We start from the raw sequence: 27,270 nt of genomic DNA, 5'->3' as shown, positions 1-27,270 counted from the left end.
CCTATGAGGAAAGGAGAGTAGTCTGCTTTATAACGAATATTTATGGGTTCTCATTTCCTCATTGTCGAGAATAGGCGTCGCAAAGTTGTACAAATTATTTCGGAAAACCCAGTGGTGCACCCACCCCTATGATACGGTAGGTTTAAAAATTCTTTTTCTTTCTTTTAAGAATCATTGTGTTAGTTAAAAACACACAGTTTTTTGTTAATATCTAGAAATATTACGTAAAAAAAAACTAACAAGGAATAAAAAAATAATCACAAGTTTGTTTGGGTTTCGACAGTTTATTAAATTTGCGCTCTCACATTATGTTGATCGCGTTGACAACATGACGTAATTTGATTGTCTGAGCGGTGAATTCCTTTTGATTGTTGTTCGCTGCTGGCTATCGAGTAAGATGGCAGCACAGGCCCGTCAATCATCATGTAAGGCGCGATAGAGATAGACGTCGCGCCCATTTGATAAGGTAGGTCCGGTGGAGGCTCCTTACTACCCTTACCCCTTTTGAAGTGAGAAGTTGAGGTGAGAGCATGTTTAATGGTATACATCCGCAATCACTTCGCATAGTTGTAAAATAGTACAGCGTATTTGGAATCGTTGATTATGTAGAAGTAGATGTGCATTGATCAAATAGATGTTCTTCTCCAATTAAACTAGTGATACCATAAAGTTTATTACTCTCTTAAGTATTAAAAAAAGAACGAAAAAGAACTATTTTATCGAGCCCATCAAAAGAGTGTAATAGCGGCAGCTCCGCCAATCGAATACGACATCATTATCATCAGAAACTTATAATGTAATTTATTCTCCGCTTTGTGGTGGTTTACCCAATGCCTGCAACAACTTTCAATCTTCTATGTATTCAAACGGCTCGGGCGGCTCCGGTTCGGCTTCTTCTTCCACTTTAGGTCCCATGGCTGAAATTAAAAATTAAAAAAATCAATAAGATTCAGAGAATTTCAAAACGAATAAAATTGTCGCATACCTGCAACAGGTTCGACCAATTCTTCCGGCTGATCCGTTTGTCCATATCGCATAACAATAATGCCGCCAATGCCAATATCCTTCAGCGGAATGTACTTCGAATTTTCCGCCATGCTGACAACTTTTAACTAATGCAAAATAATTCTTTATAAAAGTCCTCAAAGTCAGAAAGATAGATCATCAATACCTGCTGTCTGACGACTCGAGCTGGATTGGAAAGGATTTCGAAATTGGGCTCTTCTTTCGGCTTCTCTTTTTCTTCTTTCACCTTTTTGTCATCGGCGCTCTTTTCTGAACTAGGCTGCTCGTCGACTTCCATCTTCTCCGCAGCGGATGGAGTTGCAACAGTGCTGGCTGCCTGAGTAATCTTAGAGTGGGCCGCTTCACGACGCTTAGCTCTGGCCGTGATCGACAAGACGGCCGCTGTGACTCGCTCCTTTTCTTCCCGTTTCTTCTCTTCGAGCAAAGGAGGTGGGGCGTAGACGGACGGCTTGGCATTCGAGCGGTATTCCACTTTGGGCATCTGAAATGAGCAGGAAATTGATTCGAATGAAATGGGAGCGCAATGAATGAACAATTAGTGGCAACTTGTACCTTCAGATCAGAGTTAAGGCCGATGATGGCGGTGGGGGCGAATGCAAGGGACAGGCACAGACTGGAGGGGAACCAGTACCAGTATTGGGTGAAAATCATCAGTCCAACTACAGCACTCATGTTGGTGTGGCCAGTCCGCGACTGGAGTGAGATGGTGACATTACGTCCGCCAGCATCAATAATGCCTTGGGCCAGAATGGCACCAAACTTGGCCATGACATCTTCGTGCTTGTCGCCAATGACTTTGGCGTAGAGTTGTCGGATGTCTTTGACCTTTGACGAGGTGAATTCGGTGTGCTGGACGAGGACAAGTGCCGAAGCCAGCAGTGCTCCTTGGCGGACATAATTGACCGGATCGTTCATCATGGGCTCAAGAAGTGCTACTGCTTCCTGAAAAAAATAAAACAAGAGAAGACAAAAATTATAAACTTGAATCAAGTGGCTAGTCCCGGAAAATCAATGTGTACGAATAAAGAAATCTCCAAAATAGTACAACTATAGGAGGCAATAAAAGACATAAAAATTAGTTAGCCCTTTAAATATTAGTAAATTTAAAAGCAAATTTACTTTAAGAATGTTAGATCCCTATTCAACTCGACGGTACAATTTATGACAGAACAGCTTCCAAAACAATAAGCCTAACATTAAAAAGAAGCTGCAATAACAAAACAAAAACCTTACCTTCAATCCAGTACCAGCACAGGCAATTCCCAACGCCATTGCAGCTCCATAACGAACGTGAGGGTTGTAACTTTCAGCCAACAGAGAGACAACACTAGGGCATTGTTCCGGATTTCTTAAATAGAACGAAATCAATAAAAAATAGAAAGATTAATAAAAAATAATACAATTAAGTATGTACGACAAAAGCTTGCACAAAATAAAATCTTGGTTGCGGTGCTAATTAGAAACAAGTCAGATATCAAACTATTAAAATAAATCAGAAACTCACCGGAAGAGGAGGAATCCCAATGCAGTAACAGCAGCACGGCGGACGTCGTCGTTTACGTCAGACACCTGGAATGAAACATAAAGCAAATTCGTTAAGAGAACTGACTGATATTTTTTTTTTGTATGAGCAACTTACAGCTACATGAAGCAACTTGCGGACTGCTTGGTTGTTGCCCGTGCCACAATAAGCCAGTGCTAGAGTGTGCATGGCCGCTCTCCGAAGAATAGGGTCCTTGTCCTTGGCTAGCGTGTCAATGAGGTCGTCAGCTTCTTCTAAACGGCCGTACATGGTAAGAGCGATACCGACGGCCAGTCCTCGCATGATCTTCTCATGTTGAGTTTCTTGAGCATATGACACCATATCTTCGATAGCCTGCTGAGATCTCGAGCCCAACATCGTCAAACCCATGGCCATACCAGCAGCTTCACCCGTCACAGCATCGTCTTGGTACAGATGGAATTTCAGTTGTTCGTAGACATCGGCCCGTTGTGTACCCATGCTGGCCAAGCCAAGACCTAAGCACCCCCCATGACGAATCACTTCGTTCGAGGCTTCTTTGAGCTGCTGAAGTAGGTAGTCGGTGATGTTCGTTCCGTGATTGGCATGGATCAAACCCAGGGCATACAGACCACCGCCTTCCGAAAAACCGGCTGACGTCGCCGCCACTTCGCGAGGTAAATAAGCCGCCATTAATGCCAATGCTTCCTTTTCATGCCCGCGATGGATAACACCCAGTGAAGCTGTCGCTGTCAACTTGGCCCAGTTTGTAGCACGAGACAGCCAATCCAAATTGTCTCTACATTTTTTTCAAATGATTATTGTCAAAAAGTGTAACAGGATGTTATAATTTAACTTTGTTTTACCTCAAAAATTGGTCGGAAGTCGTTCCACTGTGCATAAAAGCATTGGCGATAACGGTAGCCGTATGACACACAGATACGCGAATGGCATCTTTTGTCTGCTTTAAAATGAGTAGATCGCTTTTGTTGTTGCGGATAAGAAACTGAAGATGAAGTTCAATGCTCAGTTCACCACCCAAAATGGTCACCAATCGATCTAAACGTTTCTTCATCAATTCTTCAGATTCACTCTACATAGAACAGAATTTAATATGAGAATTATTATGAACTACATGAAAGGTAAATAATATAACTAACCAAAACGGGTTCCACTTTGACTTCCTTTACTTCTTCAGTTGTCTCCTCTTCGACCGCAGCTATAAGTACACAATAATTAAAGTAATTTCTTCCAGAGGCACAAATAAATAAATATTTTAAAACAAACCTGCTGGCACGATGTTTGTCGGTTTAAGGGCTTGAAGTACACGAGCGAGGAATTGCTGAGTTGCACTTTCATACAAATCGAAAGCAATCTGATAGGCCATCAAGGTTGAATCCTGCTCTCCATGGACGAGTTTATCGAGGATATCGGCAACGGCCAAAGGGTCGTCCAAGAAAATGAGGCACTGACACATGCTGACGTAATCAGGAGTAGTTAGTTCACGATACATATCCACCAAGCAACGGAGAACAACATTTCTGAATTGCCGATGCTGGAGCAACTCGAGGCAAACTTTGAGGCAATAGGTTAACATTGCCGGCACATCACCCTGAAAATAAATGCACGGAAAATGTTTAATAAATTATATAAAAGAAAAAAAAATGGATAATATTGGGCGTACCGATTCCAAAATGGCTCGTCTGAATACGTCCATCCTCCTGGTTTCAATAGCAATACCGATGGCCTGCTTATATTGACCATCATCTAAGCATCTCTGAAACATTCGATTGACAATACCTTCCAGCCTGCACAATATAATTATGATAAGTTATAAAACAATAGATTAACTAAAAATCTAAAGCTACCTTGAGTCAATTGGTTTGACATCTGGTGTTCCCTCAGCTAAAGCTACTCTTTGTTGGCTATAGAAATCCATACATTTGGCTGAAAACAAGCAAAAAAAATGAATGAAAAGAGTTCAATATGGGAAAAATGTGTTTTCTTACCTATTGTAGTTTGAACATATTCAGAATTGCTCATAACATCGAAAAGGTTTCCCGCACCAAGAGCATATGTAAGGGAATCCTCAAATGAACCAAGATGATGATAAACTTTGCTCACCACGAGAGCAGCCAGTTCACATTGTGGGAAGCTCTTATCTTCGTGAAGAATTTCTCTGAAGGGAAAAAATCAAGAGTTAATGTTATTACCAATGAGTAAATTTGTTTTCTAATTCACTTACATTTTTTCAACTGAATCAGCAATTTCAGGCCAAAATTCATCAACAATTTCGTTTAGCTTTTGTAGAGCGAATTCTTTCAGCAAAACATTAGGTTCATCAAGAAGAGCAATGACACCAACTGTAAGATAATGAGCATTTTATAAATTCTTTGTTTAGCAATCATGGAGGGTACACAGGATTGTATCCTCTTGCGTATTTTAACAAACGACTAGCTCTTCACATAATTCGACTTGACATGTTCTTGTTTCCATTTTTTTGAAAAAATTGAAATAATTTGAACTCACCAGCTGAAGTAATACTCATCTTCGAAGTTTCGCAAAACTGCGAAGCAACCTTAAACATAACGGATGTAGAAAACGTGTCACTCGCCCCGATCTAATTAATAATGACAAAAATACAAGTATTTCAGCGACTCTCAGATCGTTTCACCAGTTTCACGGTGGCGTAAAATTTTTGTGCTCAGTCACTCATAGCCGGCTATGGGCGGATGTAGCGTTTCATTTGTTTCGTGTCATTTCAGTAACGCCATCTACCGAATGGTAGATAATTCAGGAGGAACATTTTTGTCTTGTTTATCTCATAATGTGGTAAAATCTGTTAGCAAATTTTTGGAACAGGAGTCAACAAACAAGACCAAAATACTAGTTGTAGCACTTTGCTCCTCAACAAAAATGACAATTCACAACCTATACATGTTTGACCGGCATGGTGTTTTGATGTTCTATGGTGAATGGAATCGAAAGCGCCAATCCGGAATGACTATAGAAGAAGTATTCTATTCTATTTATGTTACTCTTTCAAACACTAAAATAATACTAATTGCTACATATTTTTGCAATGTAGGAAGCAAAGCTTATGTATGGCATGCTTTATTCCATTAGAAACTTTGTTAATAAAATGTCACCAGTTGATGTTCGAGAAGGATTTCAATGTTACAGAACATCCAAATATGTACTCAATTACTTTGAAACTCCATCAGGTGTGAAGTTTGTCATGAATACTGACCTGCATTCTCAAGGTGTAAGAGAACTATTACAACAAATCAACAGCCAAGTAAGTTACATATTTGTTAGTTTGCTCAAAATGGATTTTCATTTCTTTTACTCTGAAATAGATTTATATTGAATACTGTGTAAAGAATCCTGCCTATCGTTCAGGTGAAACTATTCAATGTGAATTATTTAAAACAAAACTGGATGAGCTTGTCAAGCAATCTCCCATTTTCAAAGGGTAAATGTCATTTGTTTTGTACAAATTTTCGTGTTGAAATAAACCATATCTGGTCATTTCTGTCTTTTATTTTGTGTGACACTTTTTCCATGATTTCTAAAAGTATTTGTAAAATCAAGAAGTATTAGCAAATCATGAAATTTTTTTGGTAGCCACACTAGCCAGCCTATATGTTTATGTTTATAAACTCTACATAACAATTACGGAAAAACAAAAATTTAGAATTAAAATGAAAATTTACATTACATGGTGGAAGTCATAGCATTGAGGATTTCTGCAAATTAAATCGAAAGAAACTAACATTTATAAACATAGAACTGGTAATGCAATTCTTAATTTTTTCTTAAATTCACGGATCAGGGGACTGATGATTTAATTCCTGTGGAGCTTCTTCAGAGATCACAAACGGATCTACGGTTTCTCGATCCGACTCCGGGTCAGCAAGTGGCAGGACGAAAGAAGCTGGTGGTGGCACGAGCTGCGAACCCAGTGGATCCGCCTGCTCTCCCTCTGTTATTTGGATTGGTTGAATCGGGGTGCAGTTTGAACATCCGCTTGCTGTTGGATAAGTATTATTTAAGGCACGTTGGGTGGAACTTCAACTTGGCCGCTGTCCAAAATTTGTTGGTCCATTCTACTTTGAAAATGGCCCGCCAACCGTAAAGAATTTTTTTTTTTTTTTTTTTAGCTATTGATTCGTCAGAGGTGTGTAAATGAATGTATTTCGACTGGATGCTATTTGATTCGGCAAAAATACATGTTGCCGAATCCAAATCCGTTTCGGCAATATTTTTAAAAATATCTAGCGCCGAAAATCGGTCATCTGCTGGAGGGAAACCATGAGTCTATGTAGCTAATTGTTATCGGCTTGGATCGCTTGGTTACCTATACTTGCAACTTTATACTGCCTTTTTGCTTGCGTCGAAAGAGTCTTTTACCTTTTCTTAATTCCAACAAAGTCTCCTAACTTTCGTCGTTTTTGCGAACTCTTCTATTCTCTGCTTGGTCGTATTCGACTCACTCAACTTGATTGCTGACTTCCTGATTTTTGGCAAAATTAACCACCGCCACTTTATCAGCAGCACTACACTGGAGACTAGCAATCTGGGCCATAGGCATCATCGTCAATATCTTCGAGGATCAGGCATGCCTTTTGCGGCAAATTTAGCCAAACCTTGACCATCTCCTCTCAGCACTAAAAAAAAGAGAAAAATATTTGTTTAAGGATCAGGGGTCTGATTTAGTTCCTTTGGAGCTTCTTCAGAGATCCCCATCGTATGTAAGCTTTCTCGAACCGACTCCAGCTCAACAGGTGGCTCAAGGGAAGAAACTGCTTGTGGCTCTTCATTCACGATGTTTTGGGAGCCCATCAGTGGACCCGCTGAAACGACTGGAGTGGTTGCTGCTCTAATGGACGCCGCTAGTTCTCTCAATAAGCTTGCCTCTTCTGAATTATTTGCGGCTGACCCAGCTGTTGTTGCCGCAGCTTCCATTGCATTGCATAAATGTTTAACATTGCGTCACCAGCAGGGTTGGGTTTAGGAGAAGAATCTTTCTCTAACTTAACAGGTGGAGGTACGAAATAATAAACTCTGATTGGCTCTTGCACGATGTTCTTAGAGCCCAGTGGACTCGCTGAAACGACCGGACTGAGCTCTAACTTAACAGGTAGCTGCAACAAATGAACTCGGTTTGGCACGAGCACCATGTTCTGAGTGCAGCCCAATGGATTCGCTGGAATAGCAAAGATGCTGCTCTAATGGAGGCCACTGTTTTTTCCAAAGAGGTTGCCGCATGTAACGTTGAGATCGCCGAAGCGTTCAGTGCGGCTGCCGCAGCTTTCGTTGCGAGTCCATTGACTTTTGTTACTGATGCCGCAGCTTTCAAAGCGGTTGCCGCTTCTAACATTCCGTGTTGGCCGCTGTGTTAGAGTTCAGTTGAGGGGAATCTTTCTTCTGTCGCCTGGAATCCATTTGGTAGCCAAATTTGTCTTAAAATAATGTTTTCTTGAAGTGTATTACAGTAATATCAAAATTAAGATAAAGAATATATTTCATGCAGGAAATCTATAGGCTAGAGATGGGTTCAACGCCATCAGTTCTCATGAAGACGGTAGTGAAAGAGCCAAACCAATCAACGACATATTGGAATCCATTTTGTGATGAGAGCAATCAAAATGTTATCGGATGGAGTTTCATCTTTATCCTAGAAAACTCGTCCTCCTCTACCATGAAGATGATGCCGACTTCAGATCTATATTGCCGATTCACCAATTACTACGTATATATACTCGAAAAATATACGTATATATATATCGATACTCAACAGTGCAGCCGGAGAAAGAAATGTTTATTCCCCCCCCCCCCCCTGCTGTCCCCTCTAGTCCGGTTTAAAAAATAATCTGTTTTGATGGGGTTTTCCTGGTAACAAATTTGATCGATTTTTGGGTTCAACGTTTTTGTCATTCAGAATGTCGCCAATATAAAAACGTCACACGTACGACGAGTTTCTTTTGTGATCAATCAAATCTTGGGCTCTGCGTATAAAAGTCAGGAACTTCTTATTGATCATTTAGATTCGTCTTTCCGTGAGCTCTTCTTGTTGTATCGACTTGAGCAATCAGTTTAAAATGGGAGATAAAGAAGGAGATACTTTACTCACTTGCAGAGTCTGTCGAAATGAATTCGAAGCGGAAAAGCGAGTGCCGAAATTCTTACCGTGTCTACACACATTTTGTCTTGTATGCTTAAACAAGGTATACGTATATTTAAAACTATTCGATTGAATTATTCAATTATTTACTTATTACTAACTATCCATTTTAATCAGATGAAGGCGCAAGACGGAGGTACGATAAAGAAGTGTCCGACCTGTCACAAAGTTTGTGATGTGAGTGTCGCAGACTTGCCGGTTAACGATTACGTGTTGTACATATTAATTATGAGATCCAAAATGGAGGCTGATGCCGTCAGAATGCCTAGTCCGAGCAAAACGTAAATATTATTTGATAGTTTAGTTTAGATTGAAAATCTTAATCGATACACGCTATTTTATTAATAAAAGGGGGCCGAGCTGGTGTTTACTATGCGACATGATGGCCAAACCCGATTGCAGTGCCCAAGATCACGGATTACTTTACTTGACGTCGGGTACGATGAAGAACGTGGAGCGACTGGTCAGCCTGAAAAACGAGTTTAGAAACATCAAGATGCAACTGATGAAAGCCATCGAAGAACGCAAGAAGATCAAACTTCACTACGCTGAACTGTTGGACGCCATCAAATGCATCGAAAGTGATATCCACAGCAAGTTGGATGAAAATGAAAAACAGTTGGCCGATTGGACGGAGCTATCGGAGAATAATTTCCTGGTTGTCGAGCAACGTCAGCATCAAGGATCTCCTGCTGTGCCCAACGGCACCCAATCCAACACGGGATCGATAGATGCAGACGATTTCTTCCAGCTCATTTCGTCGGCGGGTAATAATTCCGGAAAGGAGAGAATAACACTGGAGACGTGGAAGACGACGGTGGAAAAAACGTCGCAAGAATACGACCAGAAAATCGCCAAAATCACAGCCGAGAAAACGGACATTGAAGAGCAGAGGAAGATGAGGATCTCTGTCCGCATGTGCGATCCTTCCAAAAAAGACACGGCTCAACCGATTGGTGAAATTCTATGCGAAGGTTTTGTTGTCAACGAGTTGGAGGCAAGTGAGAGCGTCAGTGACATTGAGGAAAAATTCCTTTTGCTTTTATCTCACATTGTGTACACACTTCACAAGCAAAGAAAACCCGATCTCTTTCTGTAATGTGTACTGATGGAGGTCTTCAACGGTCTTCAATACAAAAACACTAGTTATTTATTAGTGTGGGAAAAAGAATATGCCATTAACACAAATTTAATCGTTTGGGTGTGTCACGAGAAAAAAGAAAAACGTTTTGAAGAAATAGCCCGACTAATAATCATTGTTCGTTCAAAAAGAATATGAGGCTATTTCTGTTTATTCTGTACACATCTGTTAATACAATAAAATTAATTGGAGGGAATGATGCGAATAATCAATGAAAATACTGCTGTGTAAAGATTCCTGCCGATCGTTCAGGTGAATTATTTTTAAAAAAGAAATTGGATGAATTTGTCAAGCATCTCCCATTTTCAAAGGGTAAACGGTATATTTTTGAGAAAAATTTTGTTGTTGAAATCTTATAGTACCCTATTTGTAAATGTAAAATAATAATGTTTCAGGGACAAATATCTCCTTCAAACCAATGAAATGTCAAATTATCAATCGGTAGCCAGCCTATGATTGTATATAGTCTTACATAACAGAATATGAAGCGATAGGGAGTGCCACACAAGTGAATAATGGTGTTATGTTGTCGACTGCTCCCGCCGAGATAATTTCTTTTTAGTTCGCTCTTCGTAACTAAACTTGTTGATTCTCGAAACGAACGGCTGTGGGCCTGTGGCCGGCCTGTTTGATTGACGGGTCGATGACAGTTTTACGTGAACTATAGAGCTCATAGCTATTTTCACATTAGTCCAAACAACAATTTCATTTGTCGCTTGAATTTGGTAAATTTCCCGCATTTCTCAAAGTAAAAGCAAAACAGCCTCGCCTGTTTAGTAATTGTCCATCGATGATGGTTTTCAGTTACGATGGTGGATATGCTGCGTAGAGATTAAAAACGTTTGAGCGATGCCGGGCCGTGGGAAGGCCTTTGCTGTCGAATTTCTTTGTATCCTCTTATTCGATTTGCGACTTGTGCCAACATAAACCTTGGCCCAAAAATATATTGTGGTGTTATTACATTTCATGGAAGTCATTATAATAGAATATTAATTTAGGAATAATATATACCTGCTCTTTTCTGTGCGGCACCAGCACCGTCGTTATACTTTTAAAATTCATTTCAACTCGTGGTTCCCACAAAAGTCGTCGCGTGGTGTTTTGTATTAGCGACAATGTAAGGATTTCGGTTGTCTTCCAACTTTTAAAAATAAGGCAGAAAATGATCGTTCTAACATCCGGAGTTATGAACAGGCCAAGCATAGTCTTAGTCCAAGCGTAAAAGTTACAACATGTCAAATCCAAAACCGTTCAAAGCGGATTGAACCCCGACAAATTTTGCCAAGAGGCCAGTTGCTGAATAAAAGTCTTAAATCTCAACGGATTGTTATAGTTTGTAGATTCTTACTGATTCAGAGATGAAAACCAAGACATGATTTAGTCTGTTCCACTCCACTGTTATGGAAATCTACTGCCGGATGTTGCCAGTCGATGATAAGCTAATAGGAATGTCAGTGACGATCCCCTCCTTTCAGCCTGTTTTTAGTAATAGAACGTTGCAGTTGCATAGCTACAACTGCTCCAGCCGATCCGGCTCCATTCCGGCTCTCACAATAACGATGGAAATGGATGAAAATCTGTCTTAGAGGCCAGTCTGTATAGTTCAGGAAATAATCACAGAATTAAAATCGAAAGAATCTTTCGAATTTTCATGTGAATTAAGAGATTCAATTAGACTCAAGCGACATCTCTAAACACCAAAATGCCTGAAATAAGTTATGCCATGGTAGCATAGCAATCAGCACACGAGTGATTTCGCGTCCTATCCATAAAAGCCGTTAGAGTTCGCCCCGACGACCGGAACCAATTTATTATTATTTGAATGTTTTTCACTTCCAATTTCTTGCAGACGCAATGCTGCATCGCTGCCCCAGTCCAAAAACAAAATGTAAAGCAAATATTTAATTTCATGACCGTATAGCTACATCTTGTATTGCTTAGTACGACGATTTATGCAAATTCAATCGAAAAAAAGAACATTGACAAACAAAGAACAGCTACCGCAATTTGAATTTTTCCGAAATTCTTGAGCCTGATTGTAGAAGTTTCTCATCTAGAGCTTCTCGGAGATCACAGTCGTATGCAAGGGGTCTCACCAGCTCGACAGTTTGACTCCAGCTCGACTCCAGCTCTCGAGCTCCAGCTCGACTCCAGCTCGACAGGTGGCTCTAAGGAAGAAACTGCGTGTGGCTCATTCACGATGTTCTGAGAGATCAGTGCTGGATCTGCCGAAACGTCCGGACTGAATGCTGCTCTAATGGACGCATTTGTTTTTTTTATATAGAGATTGCCGCTTCTGACTTTGCGTCTGCCATAGCTTCCATTCCAGCAACTGTAGTCAAGACTGCAGCTTTCAAAGCGGTTGCCGCTTTTAACCTTGCGCCATCAGGGTTCGGTTGTGGAGAATCTTTCTCCAGATCAACAGGTGGCTGTAGGCGTACGAAATAATAAATTGAGTTTGGCACGAGCGCGATGTTCTGCTGAGAGCCCAGTGGATCCCCGCCGAAACGTCCGGAGTGAATGCTGCTCTCATGGACGCTGTTGCTTTTTTCACAGAGATTGCCGATTCTGACTTTGCGTCTGCCACAGCTTCCATTCCAGCAACTGCAGCCAAGACTGCAGCTTTCACAGCGGTTGCCGATTTTAACCTTGCGTCACCAGCAGGGTTGGGTTTAGGAGAAGAATCTTTCTCCAGTTCAACAGGTGCTGGCTGTACGAAAGAATAAACTCTGTTTGGCTCTTGCAGGATGTTCTGAGAGCCTAGTGGAGCCACTGAAACGTCCGGAGTGATTGATGCTCTCATAACCGCCGCTGCTTCTCTGAAATAGGTGGTAGCTTCAGAATATGCGGCTGACTCAGCTTCCATTGCAGTTGCCGCAGCATTGAAAGTGGTTGCCATTTTCAACCATGCGTCAGGTTTCGTTTGAGGGAAATCTTTCTCCTGTCGTCTGGAATCCATTGGGTAGAAAATGGGTAGAACGGGGGTTGGAGCGGAGAAAATTCAGATTTGTCGTAAATAATGTCACGAGCAACACGGGTAATGGGCGACGCAGTGGATGATCACCGTTCAGGTTTGTGGCTTGCTCTCATTAATGTTCACGAGAACAGATTTTCCAATATTTTTTTTAGATCACTAGGTTATCACTTCGACAATGTTCAACACCACCGACAGACAGACACACGATCAAAGACAGACAGTTGGACTCAGACTACAACGGAAGGTTCTTCTTATATAGAGGGGGAGGAATCGAAGAGGCGACTTTGTAGCGCAAACGTTCATTCGTCGTGGTTGAATCGTACAACCTAACAAACACATTCCATTCATGTACGTTTCTCAAACGTGGCAATAAATAAGACAAGAAAAACCAAACAAGATAATATTGGAAACGTTGTAGCTACTAAGGCTAATTTATTCAATATATGGCAGGGAAAATATGTTTTCCATAAGACTGGTTTTTAAAAATAAAGAAAGTGAATTGCGGTAAATGCACCAACAAGCAATTTTCTATCTAATAAAACAAATCCAAAGCTCTTAATCCAACCCGGGATCGATGCCAAAAGGCGGGTAAAAAGGAAAACTATCGTCGGGAGCAATGCACTTCATTTCTTATGTGAACAGAACGCAATCGAACTCTTAATCTATTAACTCGGAATCGAAGTGAATGGCAAAAGCAATGCACTTCATTTCTTACGTATGTCTATAATAAATCAAGTAAAATTAATGGATGCAATTTAACTCTTTATCTAACTGGGGATCCATGTGAATGGAAAAGCAATCAATTTCATTTTTTGTCAAAATAATTCAAGTGAGAAATTAGTCGACGCAATCAAACTCTATAAATGCAACATAGAATCAATGTGAAAGTTAAAGATAACGAAGTGTAGGATTCACTGCTTAAATTTCTTGTGTTATTTTAGTAATTCAAATGAGAAATGAATCGACGCAATGAATCCCTTAATCTAACGCGGGCGGGATCGAGGTAAACTGCGACGGCATTGATGCGCGGTCTTCGTTCACGTTAAAACAAAAACGCAAAAGAGAAAACGTTGAACAAAATCATAAATTCCATAAATTCCACAGAGTAGGAATTTCTCAGAAAGAATCATATTTTAGTATAGAAACGTTGAATCCGATAATGTAATAATCATGTGAAACATGAGTCGTGTAGCAAATGTGACTAAATCAGGCCCGCCCAGAGGAAGAGGGGGAGGGGGGTCGAAAGGTACATTTGTGCCGGGCGGCACGAGTCAAGAGGCGCCAAAACGAAGGGATACCCAGCGGAACACAAAAGTCACGGTGGCGCGTGGGGGTGCCGTTTGGCTCCCCACGCATTTTGTCCCGGGCGGCGGAAAGGCTCTGTGCGGCCCTTGACTTAATTGCGAAGTATGTATGCTAAATAAATTTTAAGTCTCCTTCATTCACTTAGAATACAACGAATTCTGCTCATTTTCAACGTTGAGAAAGCAAAAATTCTTCATTGTCTGCGATCAATAAAAGCGTCGCCCGTAATACACGTATTCGTGATTAAACATAAAGCAAATTCGTTAAGAGAACTGGCTTATATTTATTTTTTTGTACGAGCAACTTACAGCTACATGAAGCAACTTGCGGACTGCTTGGTTGTTTCCCGTGCCACAATAAGCCAGTGCTAGAGTGTGCATGGCCGCTCTCTGAAGAATAGGGTCCTTGTCCTTGGCTAGCGTGTCAATGGGTAGCTTCTTCTAAACGGCCGTACATGGTAAGAGCGATACCGACGGCCAGTCCTCGCAAGATCTTCTCATGTTGAGTTTCTTGAGCATATGACACCATATCTTCTATAGCCTGCTGAGATCTCGAGCCCAACATCGTCAAACCCATGGCCATACCAGCAGCTTCGCCCGTCACAGCATCGTCTTGGTACAGATGGAATTTCAGTTGTTCGTAGACATCGGCCCGTTGTGTACCCATGCTGGCCAAGCCAAGACCTAAGCATCAAATTAAACGCTGATTTTTGCCGATTTTTTAAAGAAAAATTCCGATTAATTTTCATGGCGCAGGGACGAAATCCTAGCCCGAGGGAAGAATAGAGGAAAGAAAATAGGAGAGAACAAAGGGGTCCGGCGGTTTTCCCTCTTCTATTCTTCCCTCGGGACAGGATACGCTCCACGCGACGCGAGAAGAAAAATCAACATTTAATGAAAAAATCGGCAAAAATCAGCGTTTAATTAAAAAAATTTGAAACTTTGTCCAAATGTAGACGACTATGTCGTCTACCGTTTGTGCAAGTTTCAAGTAATTATTGATATATTTGAATTTTTTATAATTTTTAAAGTAGCATACACTTTAGCTTGGAAACATATGGCGAGCGCGCCGATGTTTCCAAACTTTATATCTAGTCTTTTGGGGATAAACTTCAATTCAATAAAATCTACAAAAAATCATGGTGAAAGGAAATTCTTTCCTCACCAAGAAGATTTTTTAAAATTTGCTTTGCGATAACTCAAACGTGAGTTATCGCGTAAAAAAGGGAGACACTTTGGCCGTAAGCCGCCGTATTAGAAGCGCGGAAACACTCGCCGTGTTTCCAAACTTTGTGTAGGTACTGTATGTGTTTTAACTATTTCGTAGTTCAAACAATATCTTCATCTAATCTCCAATCATATAATTTATTCGAAGTGTATATTATATGTCATTTAGTAATTATTATAGAAAAATGATAAAAATCTAAGCTAAGTTGAACCTCAAACAGGTTATAAAAATAATACCCGGGCGAAACCCTAGCTTAAAAATTTCATACTAGAATTAGCTGAAACAGTTGGGAAATATATTTAGGGGGAAAAATTCGAGCTGATTTCAAGGTTAATTATTTCAAGCCAGATAAAAAAACTCCCTAGCTTGGAAAATAAAAGCTGATATCTGCTAAACAAAGTGGAGCGAAACCCTAGATTTTTTTTTGTATTTGAGGGGCTGCTCAAGCTATGGAGTTTGGCCCCGGGTGACTCGGATTACAATTTATACTGGGTTTTGGATACATTTTCCTTTGGGTGGGAGGGATAGTCGTTTCGATCGGATAATAAAAGTGCATAATGCGTTAAAAACTTTTTTGGATTTGTGAAACGTAGGGAGGGGGGGGAGGCCAGTGGCCGAATTCTGAGGTACACAAGGAGATCAGTGCGGTGCGAGTAAGAGCATATATAGGACAATCAAATATAAAATGCTGGACGGATTCTGATGGAAATGAACATTTACACGATGGCGAGGTTACATTTTTAAGAAGATATTGGTGGGCATTTAAAAGACTGTGACCCGTTAGGATTTGTATGACTTGGTGTGGGAGGTTGTTGATTTTAAGCTGGATGAAACAGTGCGGAGAGGGGAAAAACGAGCGGGTTGTGGCGCCTTGAAGAGAATCTCTCCACTCACTCCTCCATGTTTGTTCTAGCGTGCTTCTTATTGTGTATTTGATGTGTGACGGGAATCTACTTCTCGGCGGATCAGAAGAAGCTAGTTTGACGATGACTGCCTGGGTATGGGTCACGATGGATTGTAGTGCGCTTGGTGAAAAGAATTGTAGATTGGATAGGAGGTGTCGTCTCAGAGTGATTTCCGTAACTCTTAAGTCGGCCGGCATGGTTCCGGCTAGGATGGAGAGTGCTCCGGTGTCAGCCGTTTGGAACGACCTCGAGGTGAGAACGTTGAATTGTCGCTCAATCGATCGTAATTTCTTTCGACCTTGTTTGGTCTTAATTACAGACGCCCAGACAGAGAAGCAATAAAGAAGGCTCGGCTCCACCAAGGCTGAATACATTCCCCTCAGACGGGAGCTGGATAGGCCCCAAGTTTTTCCAGTGTATGAAAGGAGAGAGAAAAAGATTTTTCTAATTTGGCGCTCTTTATCGTTCAGATGGGCCGTCCAGTTGAGTTTCGAGTCCAGTGTTAGGCCTAGTAGCTTCGTCTGGATGACCGGTTGGATTTGGAGGCCGTCAACTGTTAGGCGGAGATTATCCACTGGCGTCCGCTTTCGGTTAAAGATGATGAGGACGGTTTTCGCTGCGTTTACTTTGAGTTTGAGTTTCTCTAGCTGGGATTTGATGCGGTTAGTTAGAGTTTGCAGTAAGCTTACTGCAATTGTCGCGTCTTTGTGCTGTTCTGATGCCGATATATTATCGGCGTATGCTAGAGCCAAGCCTGGCATGTTATGGTCGGAAGGAAGGCGCTGGATGTCGTCAATCATTACGTTCCATAGGAACGGGGAGAGAAGGCTTCCTTGCGGGCATCCTGTTGGTATTGGAAATGGATCTACACTCTTTTGTTGGTCGAATTTACCTTTCCGATTCGTCAGAAAATCTCTGATGATTTTTACGAGGAATATTGGGCACTTTCTTGCGATCAAGGCTGATAGGATGACGGGGGCCCATGCTGTGTCGAAAGCGCTCTTTATATCGATCATGGCGCAGGCCGTAGTCATCTTCTTCTCAAATCCGTTTTCAATTTCACTAACGAGGGAGTGGAGTGCGGATTCTGTTGACCGCTTGGGTTGGAAGCCGTGCTGGTAAGGATGAATCCAGTTTCCTATGGAGGCAAGCTGTAGGAGGCGATTGAGTAGAATTTTTTCGAAGAGTTTGTTCATGGCTGGTAGGACGCTAATGGGTCTGAAGCTATTCACGTCGGAGTAGTCGAACTTGCCAGGTTTCCGGATGATGCAGACTCTTGCTTGTTTCCCGTGGATGAGACACAGGTTGAAAAGAATTAGGAGATAGTGCATTACCGTTGGTAGGGCTAGAAGAAGTACATCAGTTGAAAGCTCATCCCATCCAGGAGCAGACTTTTTTTTCAGAGACTTGGCTGCGATTAGCACCTCACCTTGGGTGATTGTTGGGGCCAACATCGACTCTGCTTCGGCCTCTTGCAAGGCGCTCTTGGTGGACTGTTCTGTTTGATGGTGCGATTCGTCTGAGACTCCTTCAATGGGGAAAAAATGTTCGGCGAAGCGGGTTAGTGTTAGAGCTGAGTCTGTTGTAGGAATTCTATTAACGTTTATTTCCATTTGAGATTGTGCAGACTGGGATGGATTTACCGCTTTCTTCATTTCTTTGAACGCGCTGTTCGGGTTCCCGTTCATTTCCTCGATGAATTTTTTAAAAGAATCATTTTTCGCTTTACGGATGCGGTACTGGAACATTCTCTTGGCGCTACTGAAGGACAGCCTGTCGTCCGTCCGGCGTGAGCGAGACCATTTTTTGTACGCTTTTCTGGTGCTTTTCCGTAAGATTTCGAGCTTTTCTGTCCACCATGGGGCCATGGAGCGGGGGCTGCGTCTCTGAGTTATTTTTTTGCTTCGACTGGCGCTGGAGATTATTATCGATGTGACGTTCTCGGTGTAACTGTCGATGTCGTTTGCTGACAGGGCGTTAAGACGGTTGTCAAAAGCTTCTAGCTCATCCGCCAAGGTTTTGTTGAAAAGACCGACGTCGATGTCGTCGGCTCTTGGCGGTTTGGATTTGCGTGACGTAATAGGTGTTTGCAGAGTTTTGGCGAGGTCGAAAAGGATATACGGATGATCGGATAGGGAGTGGTCTTTCAGAAAATATCAGCGATTCAGCTCTAAGTCACATCCAACTAATGTGACATCTACGAACGCTGTACCCGCCGGAATGATATTTAGTGAAGCTAATTTGGCATTACCTATCTTTAGGTGGAAGCGAGTTAGTAGGTTCTCTAGTTCTTTTCCCTTTTTGTCAAGAACTAGTAAGTTCCAGGCCGGACTTTTAGCATTTGCATCCAAACATATCACGGCTTTCTTAAGATCCGCTTCATATGCCAGCAGATAGCTCTTGATGGTGGATGAGATGGAGAGAGACGAAGGGCGACAGTAGGCACAGATTAGGAGGATCGATGACGGACATGAGCTTACTTTGACGATGGTTATCTCATTTGACGAGCATTTTTCCATGCTTGCCTTGAGGCTGTTTTTGACTAGAATCATTGAGCCCAAGTGGTGGTTATCATTTAGATTGTGAAAAGCTGAAAAACCTGGTGGGACGTTCGCTGGTTCGACTCCGTGGATATTTTTTATGGCGTAGGGTTCTTGGATCATCGCTATGTTGACTTGATAGTCTTCTATGGTCTTCGGTAGTAGAGCGGAAGCTGCCTTGCAATGACTTGTTGTTGTTGGAGTTGTACTCATCTAAAGGTTGAATAGTTGGCAGAACCTTTTGACCGCCTTGATTTGTTCTGGGCAACTAGCGTCGCCTGCCATATGGTTTTTTGTGCAGTTTGGGCATTTGAAAGTCGACACTGTACAAGATCTGGAGTCATGGTTGCACGCACATTTGCCACAGGTTGGGGCTAGTGCCGGACAGCGTGTTGAGGTGTGACCGTAGCGGTTACACTTGTAGCATATCCTTACTTCTCTGTTTGGGTCAATCGGGACAATTTTAATTAGTTTATAGAGTGTGTGAATCTTACTTCTGAGTAGCGCTTCGTCCCTTGAAGCGGCTGAGCTAAAGAATAATTTGACGTGGCCTACGTCAGGTTCTTTGCATTTGTGAATTTGAATAACCTTTACTAGGGTGTCGCGCATGAAGCTGTTTCTGAAGCTAATTTCGTCTTTTAATTCCGCCATATCACTAATGGGGGCAAAGAGACCGATGGCTGGATAGAGCTTTTCTTGAGTTTTTGGGTCGTTTATGACTGCTTTGCATTCTTCGCTATTTTTGATGATGTTCAGTGCTTTATCTGCATCTTGCTGACTCTGGAAGGTTGAATGAAGCCCTTGTCGTCTTTCCTGCTGACCTTCAGTGGGATTGGGTTGCCGGATGTTTTCGAGTTCAGTAGTTTGTCCATAAGGTTCAGGTTAAAATCTTTATCAGAACTTGAAGTGTTTATTTTGCAGGCCAGAGTTGTCTGACTATGCTTGTGGTTTTCTGTTGAACCTTTGGTGACGGCGGCATACGATTTGACTCCTCCGATCTTATGCTCACTGTGGGCGGTAAGAATTTTGTCCGCGAACGCAATCTTTGCTTCTTTCAGGAGATGATATTGCTCTTTTAATTGTTCTTTCACTGCTTTTAGGTGCAATTGTGTCTGGTGGAGTTGACCCTGACATTTATTGCCATTCTTGGCTATAGAGATGACTCGTGCTATGAGTTCGTTTTTATTTAAGCCGTTTAGCTCTTCTTCATCAATGGTGAAGAGAGCATTTTCAATTACCTCGCAGGCTGTAAGTTCTCGAGGTGGGAGAGAGTGCATTTTCTTTGCCGACCCTTGCTGTGTTGACGGTGACACTATTTCTTCGCTGGTTCTTTTTTGCTGTTTGGCTGCTGCTTGCGAGTTTGTTGCTAGTGCTAGGTCCATTTCTCGACAGCCGGGGCATACCTTGTAGTTGCCCCTTCCTAGCCCTTTGGTGCTGAACTGGAACTCACATTTAGTGCATTTCCTATATTGTCCAATGGCTTGGGATGAAAAGGATTGATCTTGGTGGCCTTCCGCATTTTCTCCTGTGCCGGCTGGGTGTGTATGGTGGAGTGAGTCCTGTGTTGGTTTGGAGTGTATGGTGCTGCTGCTCTAAGGTGCGCTGCACTGTCAATGCAATGCTACAATTCCTTCCACGTTTGCAAAAGAATCCACTGCGTTCGCCATCTGGTTGAAAGGAGCCCGGAAAGGAGAGTCTGCCATTTCAGGCGTTTCTTCTACCTCTTTATCAGGGTTCGAAGCATAGAGCTCTTGGTCTGGTCTTATCGAAGCCATTATTGGTTGAACCTGACGAGTAGACAAATAAGTTACAGATCGAAAATGTAGAAATAAGAACAAAAGTAGGCCTATACATATTGCAAACTCAGTTGCTACAGAGGTGAATAACATTTGGTAAGAAAATAATTGTTGATTCAACTTTAGTCCGCTTTAAGTATAAAAACTTCAGTAGGTATCTGCTGTTTAAAAAAAATTCTACAGCTAAACACATTCACTTACCTACTTGCTGCCTACTTGTCGCACCTTTCCACTGGGACTAATGAATTTTTATTATTGGCACAAAAAGAAAGTAAGAAAAGGTATGGAAAAAAAACCGCAAATAAAAAAGCTGCGTTGCGCAATTTTAGATTTATAGCGATCTATAGTAAAATTTGTTTCGGTATAATTTTTTGCTTACCAATATAGGGAAGTAGCATGAAAAAAATTATTCTATTGAAATAGAGTTTATTACGCAGATTTCAGCGGCAGGCTATATTTATGGAACGCCAACAAAATGAAAAATAAAATAACTGCAGCAGGAATAACAACTACTTGTTTGCTGTGCGGCACCATCATCGTTATTTTCATAACTCATTTCAACTCCCGTTTCCACAAAAGTTGTCGCAATTGCTTTTGTCCAAGATTGTTCCTGAACGGTCAGATAGGTCTGTAATAGTTAAGGAATAACATCAGAATAAAAAAAGAAGGAATATTTCGAATTTTATGTTATTATGCATTCTGATCACAATAATGAATTCACTTTCAAATTAAGGATGGATGGGTGCGTGGTCTAGAGCGTCAAACCTTCCACACCGGTCCCCGTGGAGCGTAGCAACAACTCTAGGTGGAATTAAAAAAAAAAGCTGACTGGGCCGGTTTTGCTCAAACGTGCGCAGACATATCCCACATGGACCTTTTCTCCACCGATATTGATGTTTTCAACGAACATTTTTTATTACTCTCCCTCGCGTTCCTGGCGGATGACAGCTGAAGCATACGAGTTCTCTGCACCTCGGGCTTCATATTGCTGGCCACTATACTATATGAAAGGGCCTACAGTATGTCCCCCGTTTTAAAGTGATGGATAGGGAAGCGTAGCTTCGGCTGTCATCCACCAGGAACGCGAGGGAGAGTAATAAAAAATGGCGACTAGGCTGGGTGGGAAACTGGTCAAAATTACACTTTACTAGATTGGGAATAACAAAGCCAAAGTGAGAGAGCAAGATTTGGAATACATATTAATTATTTGCTTCCAGACGTTTTTTCGTTTGCGGATTGGAGAACGCGCCTGAAATTTACATTAGTAATTTCGCGCTGTCTGCCTGTTTATCAGTTCGTTTACGATTTCCCAATTCGTCACAGGTCAAAACCAAATACCATACTATGTTTGTAAATTAACCGAGTGAGCGGCAAAAAATTGCATTCCCCATTAACAGCAATAGCCTTGTGTGATCCTTTGAGCCGGTCATTCAATTACAGTGACCCTATCAACCAGTTTGTGGCCGAGGAAGAAGTCGAGAGATGTGGACTTTGCTCTCCAACTCTATCAACCGACCGCAAGAAGAGTGGGTCAGGCATTAAACTTCCAATTGCGTTGATTTTACGTCATTCGAAAACCTAGCCGTCACATCCAATTTCTTTCAAGGAGTCGAAAAAAAAATTGTAAAACAGAGGATGTTTTTTTTGTAATCAGAAATTAAACCACAATTTTTAGCTTAGTGGGTGTCATAGAGCAGACCAATAGCCGAAGCAGTCACGATCTTCAACAGCTCGATGTATTTAAGCAGCATGCAAACAAACACACTGACGGACTAATCATGGATCACTGTCTCTCAAGTTACAAAAATTGGTGATGAATTCCAACAAGTCTGTGATTTAATGCAAAGAGCGGCAGCCCAAGAAAAATGGTAAATGAACAATTTGACTTTTGGAAGCGTTATAGTGAATGGAGTACTCATCAGTAATTATCTTTTATTTCTTCTTTAGGGCTCTACACATTTGATTAATGCTCATCCGGTTGCATTTACGCCGAGCAAATTCATTGCCCGTTTCTTTGAAAATTTTGGTGACACAACAGTCTAAAGGGATTGCCGACAGATATATCAGGTAAAATGCCACCAAAACGTTCTTCTCGGCAACAAGTACAATTGACTCGTTTGTGATCGTACAGGCTTGTTGGTTCCCGTAATTGGTTGGATCCACACTCATGTCCCCGTAACTAATATTCCAAAAATGCTCGAACCCAACCAGTTTACACCGCCAAAAAAAGGATTCAATCGGGAATACAATGACACCGTCAGCAATTCCGCCATGTAGAACGACTATGAAGTCACAGCATTTCCCTTTGGTGTCGCTCTACTTCAAAATAGCAGTCAGTAAAAAAATTTGAATTCAATATCAACTACAAATGGGTTGATTTTGTTTTCTTTTATTTTACCTGAGCAGGGAAGAGATGAACAAAGTCCAGCGCTGTTATGGAAAACATTTTCTCCCGGAATCTCTTGCCGTTACAAGAATTCGGAACGACAACAAACTAAGTTACAATGTACAGAACGTGCCAAACAATGAGACGTTATTATTGTTTGACCATAATTTCAACCGGCACTTTTTTTTTAAATTTTCGTACAAAATTAGCTTATTCCAATAAATTATCGGTTGTAGGCAAGCCACCAACATCTGTGTTCAGTTTTGGATATTCGTTTCATGATAAAGTCTCCCACTTACACCAAATGAATGTTCTATAGAGCTAGTCAAATAAAAAAAAGTAGGCTTTCGATCGAATGACAATGACGAGTAGTTGACTCACTGTCCAACAAATAATCAGCCAGTTTAAACGGAGATGCTGGCTGCCGATATTCTCCATCAAAGTGGAAATTCGCCGATAGAAGACTTTTCTGTGCTCCGCAATCGATTTATACACTTACCTGGTGTTCCGTTCGTTTTCTCTAGTTAATCGTTTTTTGAAAAAGTGCGTTTTGTGATGGTAACGGGGTGGGGAAAAGAGTGGGATGGGGGAATTATTTTCTGTGTAAATGAATAACCCATCCCACTCTGCAAATTCGTCGCGTCCCCGAATCCGTGCAACAACACACACACCACTCAACATATCGAGCTGAAGTTAAAGTGAACAGTATAGCACGTGTTTTGAGAATAGCGCAGGAATAAATCATGATTCACAACAAGGGTAAGGTGGCGTTTGGAGTATATCGAGTGCCCGTAGTGCCTTATGAGTCACTACACAGCAGCCAGCATAACATTCGGCGAGTTTTCCTGCACCTGAACTGGGAATGATACGTGCTACTCACGCACACATTTTCTAGAATGGGATGTTTTGGAATGAACACGTTGGTCATCGGCCGAATTGTTTGCATCGCGTGTCCAGCACAGCATTGTAGATAGTAATTTTCTCTGCGATTGTAATGAAAAAAAACTGTTATGGAAGCGATGGCTACATCCCGTTAATGGCCTTCAAGGGATGGTTAATTGGCCCTCACACAGTTTTTGACTATTGATTGAGGTATTCGATTGTGGTTGAAATGTTTTGAGATGTTAAGTCCGCACCAACGACAGGACAGCCTTCCCGTGTACAGTTGTTCTTAACAAATCGAAAATTTGGCGTTCTACACTGTCGGCAGCAGTCAAATTTCAAGTATGTTACTTCCACAGCCAAAAAAATTTGGTTCCATAACCTCGTACGTTCCTTCAACCTTTTACAGGAAATCGAAGAAAACGGTCAGAGTCTTCCGAAAGCCATCGACTGATAACAGTCACAGCTGTAATTCGTAGGACAACCACGCTGGTTTATCGTTATGTGTGATGCGCTTTTAGTTAACAGTTGTAGCACTCATTAGTGGATTATAGAATTTTGAATCGGATCTATTACTAGCACTTGACGTTCTCGTCAATGACGTTCCCCGAACACCCAACATCCTTTGGTGTGCTGGATTTATACAGCGGAATCTTACCAGTTACCCAAGTGACATCGTTTGTGTTTCGATGACAATGATTTCCCTTCACACTTAAAGTCGGCCGTTAACGTTTCCTGGATTTTTTTATTGCATGCCATCCATCGTTGAGTTTAAAGCTGGGACATTGAAAATCAGCATGCTCGTCTGATTGCATCATGCTGCGGCCATCACCGCCTGAATCCGGCTCTGGCAGCACCAATCCAGATTGAAGCGCCACTTTAGTCTCTTTGTGTAACGAACCGGCAAATCTGGCCAGAGTCCTTCACGCCCCACCCGTACATATATGTATAGTTTGATTGTTGCAAAGCAAGATCCTCATTCTTACCGACTGACACGCCGGCGCCCAACAGCTCCCGTAGCTCGAGCACATTTCAACCTGTTGCTACATCTAAACTGATAAGAAACATTCCAAAGCAATACAAAAAAACTGAAAATCGACCAGCGCCATTGCAATTGAATACCAACATCGCGTGGCAGTCATCGGCTAAAAGTAATCAAGGTAAACAGCATGGCGTTGTCGACGTTAGGTAAGCCAAGCTCTTCGAGCTCTGCTGATAATGTCCACGCCGGCACGTTGTGGGGGTGGATAGTATGGAACGGTTCTAACACTGTACCTGCCGTGCTGCTTAGGTAAATAATTTCATTGTAATGCAATTTACACAGACAATTTTGTGGCACTTTTATACTGGGCTAGGCGTGTAGAGCGCGGAAACGTTGCCACAGTTAGACGGAACACCTGCAGCACCGTGGTCGTCCCCGCCACTCTACTTGACAACTCGTTTTCCCAGCGCATTAGCCGCAACCATTGCACACTAGAAAAAGCTGTGGATAGCGATGTTACGGTTGTATTATGCCTATCGGGGAACGGGACGTTTGTTGACGGCGTGCGTGTCCCACACCTTCGCAAGCTTCAAGTATACCATGGCAGCCTGATCAGCCTCTGTTCCGCCAACAGCACAGCTAGTTTCACCTATCACGATAGCTAACATTTATATTTGGGATATCACCGCTCAACAGCAAGTTTTTTGTCCTCAACGTGGAGTCTAGTGGGTTAGTTTGGTTATGCAACTTTGCCGAAATTTGGGCGCCACATCTTAGTTGTTTCAACATTTCTATTGTTTTACGACCCAGAGCTTACGGTGAGGTGTGCAGGGTAATCGTTACAGACACGTGCGTAATAGCCGCAATCAAAACTGTGCACGCAAACACCCGAGGGAGTCTGTTTGCAAGTGTTATGGTAAACCCACGAGGCGTCTCATCGTTACGAAACGATATCATTTGTCTATCTCAACTGGAGCATCCCTGCATCGTTAAGGTCTGCTATTGCATTGCTTACAACCTCAAAGCGTGTGACAAATGCAAAATGGAATTTGCGGTTGCATCAGTTAGCTGTCGCTCTGCGCATGTGATTGCAAAGTTTTTTTTCTTGTGGCAGATGTTTGACTCGGCCGACCAGTGGCCAGCTAACAGAACGTTCATCGCAATGGAGTTCCTAGGCGGCGGTGACTTGCAGCAGCGAATGTACAACTGCAATTACTTGTCTGAGATGAATTCCAAATATTTTTTCATTCAAATGGTTTCGGCAATCAAATACTGCCACGGATGCTCACCGCCAATTGTCCACCGCAACCTGTCACCCCACAACGTGTTGCTGGCAAGCAACGAAATGCTGGCACTCATCCAAGTAAAAATAATCTGCATTTCAACGTGTAAACGATGCCGTATTGTAATTTTTTAAATGTTATTCCGTGTCTCAATTTATTTTTTTAAAGTCGCTATCACTTTACCGATGCATGTTAACGTCACGATTTACTGACTGACTAGATTGCCGACTTTGGACTCGCGAAGCTGATGTCGTCGCTAACAACCTATTGCGGAAGCGAGTGGTACATCGCCCTGGAAATGAGACGCCAGCTGGACGATGACGACGCCGATCCCTACACGCCGGCCGTGGACGTTTGGACTTTGGGAGTCGTCTTGCACTACATGCTGTTTGGCTGGCATCCCGCCTGCGCCCGCGCCCATCACACCGGCCTCTCCACCTCCACGGAGCGTACGTACAGTGTTTTCTTAGTCGGTTTAGTTTTTTTTGTTTTTTTTTGTTTTTTTTTTTTTTTTTCTATGAAGAAGGAGGTCATAACGATTAGTCACCGGCTCAGCCGCGTCCAGCCCAGACTTAATGTTTTCTGTCTTAATTTATCCCCTACATTGCCTCGCTGTTTCAGAATATGGACTTCCATCAAACGAAGGTGCATTCAAAGCTCACTGCGAGACGGTGAGCGAGCCGGCCCGCTCACTGATTGACGGCATGATGACGACCGACGTTAGGCTGCGCCACAGCATTGAAGAGATTACCGGCTGCAAGTGGTTTCGTGACGAGGGCACTTTGGCCCAACTGCGGGAGAAAATAATCAAGGACACGCCCATTTTCTAAACGTGACGAGACGTACACGCGCGCGACTGCAGCCAGAATTATGGAACCTCCCTTTTTTATTGCGTTTTCCAATGCTTCAGTCTTTGCGGGTTTTTTTAGAGACTTGTGAAACAAGGTGTCTTGTTTTTTAGTTTGAACTTCCCGGACAGTTCCTCAGTTTGCCCTCTACACCTTGACTAATTCTAACGTTCTTAAAGAAACGGTATGGAATGTCAAGCAATGCCGCAACATTCATTTTTTTTCAATTCACAATGATTGTCTCACCTTTCGATTGCATGTCGTGTATGTTACGCTGTTGGTTG

At 42.1% G+C, this 27,270-nt stretch overlaps 4 protein-coding genes across 4 annotated transcripts; 3 read left to right on the top strand and 1 right to left on the bottom strand.

Annotated features, from left to right (window-relative positions):
• Positions 1-714: 714 nt before the first annotated feature.
• LOC124198293 (26S proteasome non-ATPase regulatory subunit 1-like) lies at positions 715-5,284 on the bottom strand. Its single transcript, XM_046594094.1, has 15 exons — positions 5,057-5,284; positions 4,773-4,890; positions 4,537-4,706; positions 4,396-4,474; positions 4,212-4,335; positions 3,815-4,139; positions 3,688-3,746; positions 3,394-3,620; positions 2,666-3,326; positions 2,531-2,595; positions 2,260-2,374; positions 1,579-1,968; positions 1,172-1,507; positions 986-1,112; positions 715-917 (listed from the first exon to the last, which is right to left on the bottom strand). The coding sequence occupies exons 1-15, from the start codon at positions 5,112-5,114 to the stop codon at positions 847-849; spliced, it is 2,925 nt and encodes a 974-aa protein (XP_046450050.1). The 5' UTR covers positions 5,115-5,284; the 3' UTR covers positions 715-846.
• Positions 5,285-5,322: 38 nt separating this feature from the next.
• LOC124198295 (trafficking protein particle complex subunit 1-like) lies at positions 5,323-6,058 on the top strand. The gene is made up of 3 exons (XM_046594097.1): positions 5,323-5,542; positions 5,616-5,825; positions 5,887-6,058. The coding sequence occupies exons 1-3, from the start codon at positions 5,444-5,446 to the stop codon at positions 6,004-6,006; spliced, it is 429 nt and encodes a 142-aa protein (XP_046450053.1). The 5' UTR covers positions 5,323-5,443; the 3' UTR covers positions 6,007-6,058.
• Positions 6,059-8,361: 2,303 nt separating this feature from the next.
• On the top strand, positions 8,362-10,051 carry LOC124198294 (tripartite motif-containing protein 59-like). The gene is made up of 3 exons (XM_046594096.1): positions 8,362-8,757; positions 8,832-8,995; positions 9,066-10,051. The coding sequence occupies exons 1-3, from the start codon at positions 8,632-8,634 to the stop codon at positions 9,811-9,813; spliced, it is 1,038 nt and encodes a 345-aa protein (XP_046450052.1). The 5' UTR covers positions 8,362-8,631; the 3' UTR covers positions 9,814-10,051.
• A 15,966-nt stretch (positions 10,052-26,017) lies between these two features.
• Positions 26,018-26,968, top strand: LOC124198397 (ovarian-specific serine/threonine-protein kinase Lok-like). The gene is made up of 3 exons (XM_046594227.1): positions 26,018-26,218; positions 26,359-26,587; positions 26,760-26,968. The coding sequence occupies exons 1-3, from the start codon at positions 26,018-26,020 to the stop codon at positions 26,966-26,968; spliced, it is 639 nt and encodes a 212-aa protein (XP_046450183.1).
• Positions 26,969-27,270: the final 302 nt, after the last annotated feature.

The sequence above is a fragment of the Daphnia pulex genome, chromosome 7 (assembly GCF_021134715.1).
Source record: "Daphnia pulex isolate KAP4 chromosome 7, ASM2113471v1".
NCBI classification, from domain to species: Eukaryota; Metazoa; Arthropoda; class Branchiopoda; order Diplostraca; family Daphniidae; genus Daphnia; species Daphnia pulex.
Note: the sequence above shows the minus strand (reverse complement) of the source record. Positions and strands in the feature narration are given on the sequence as shown.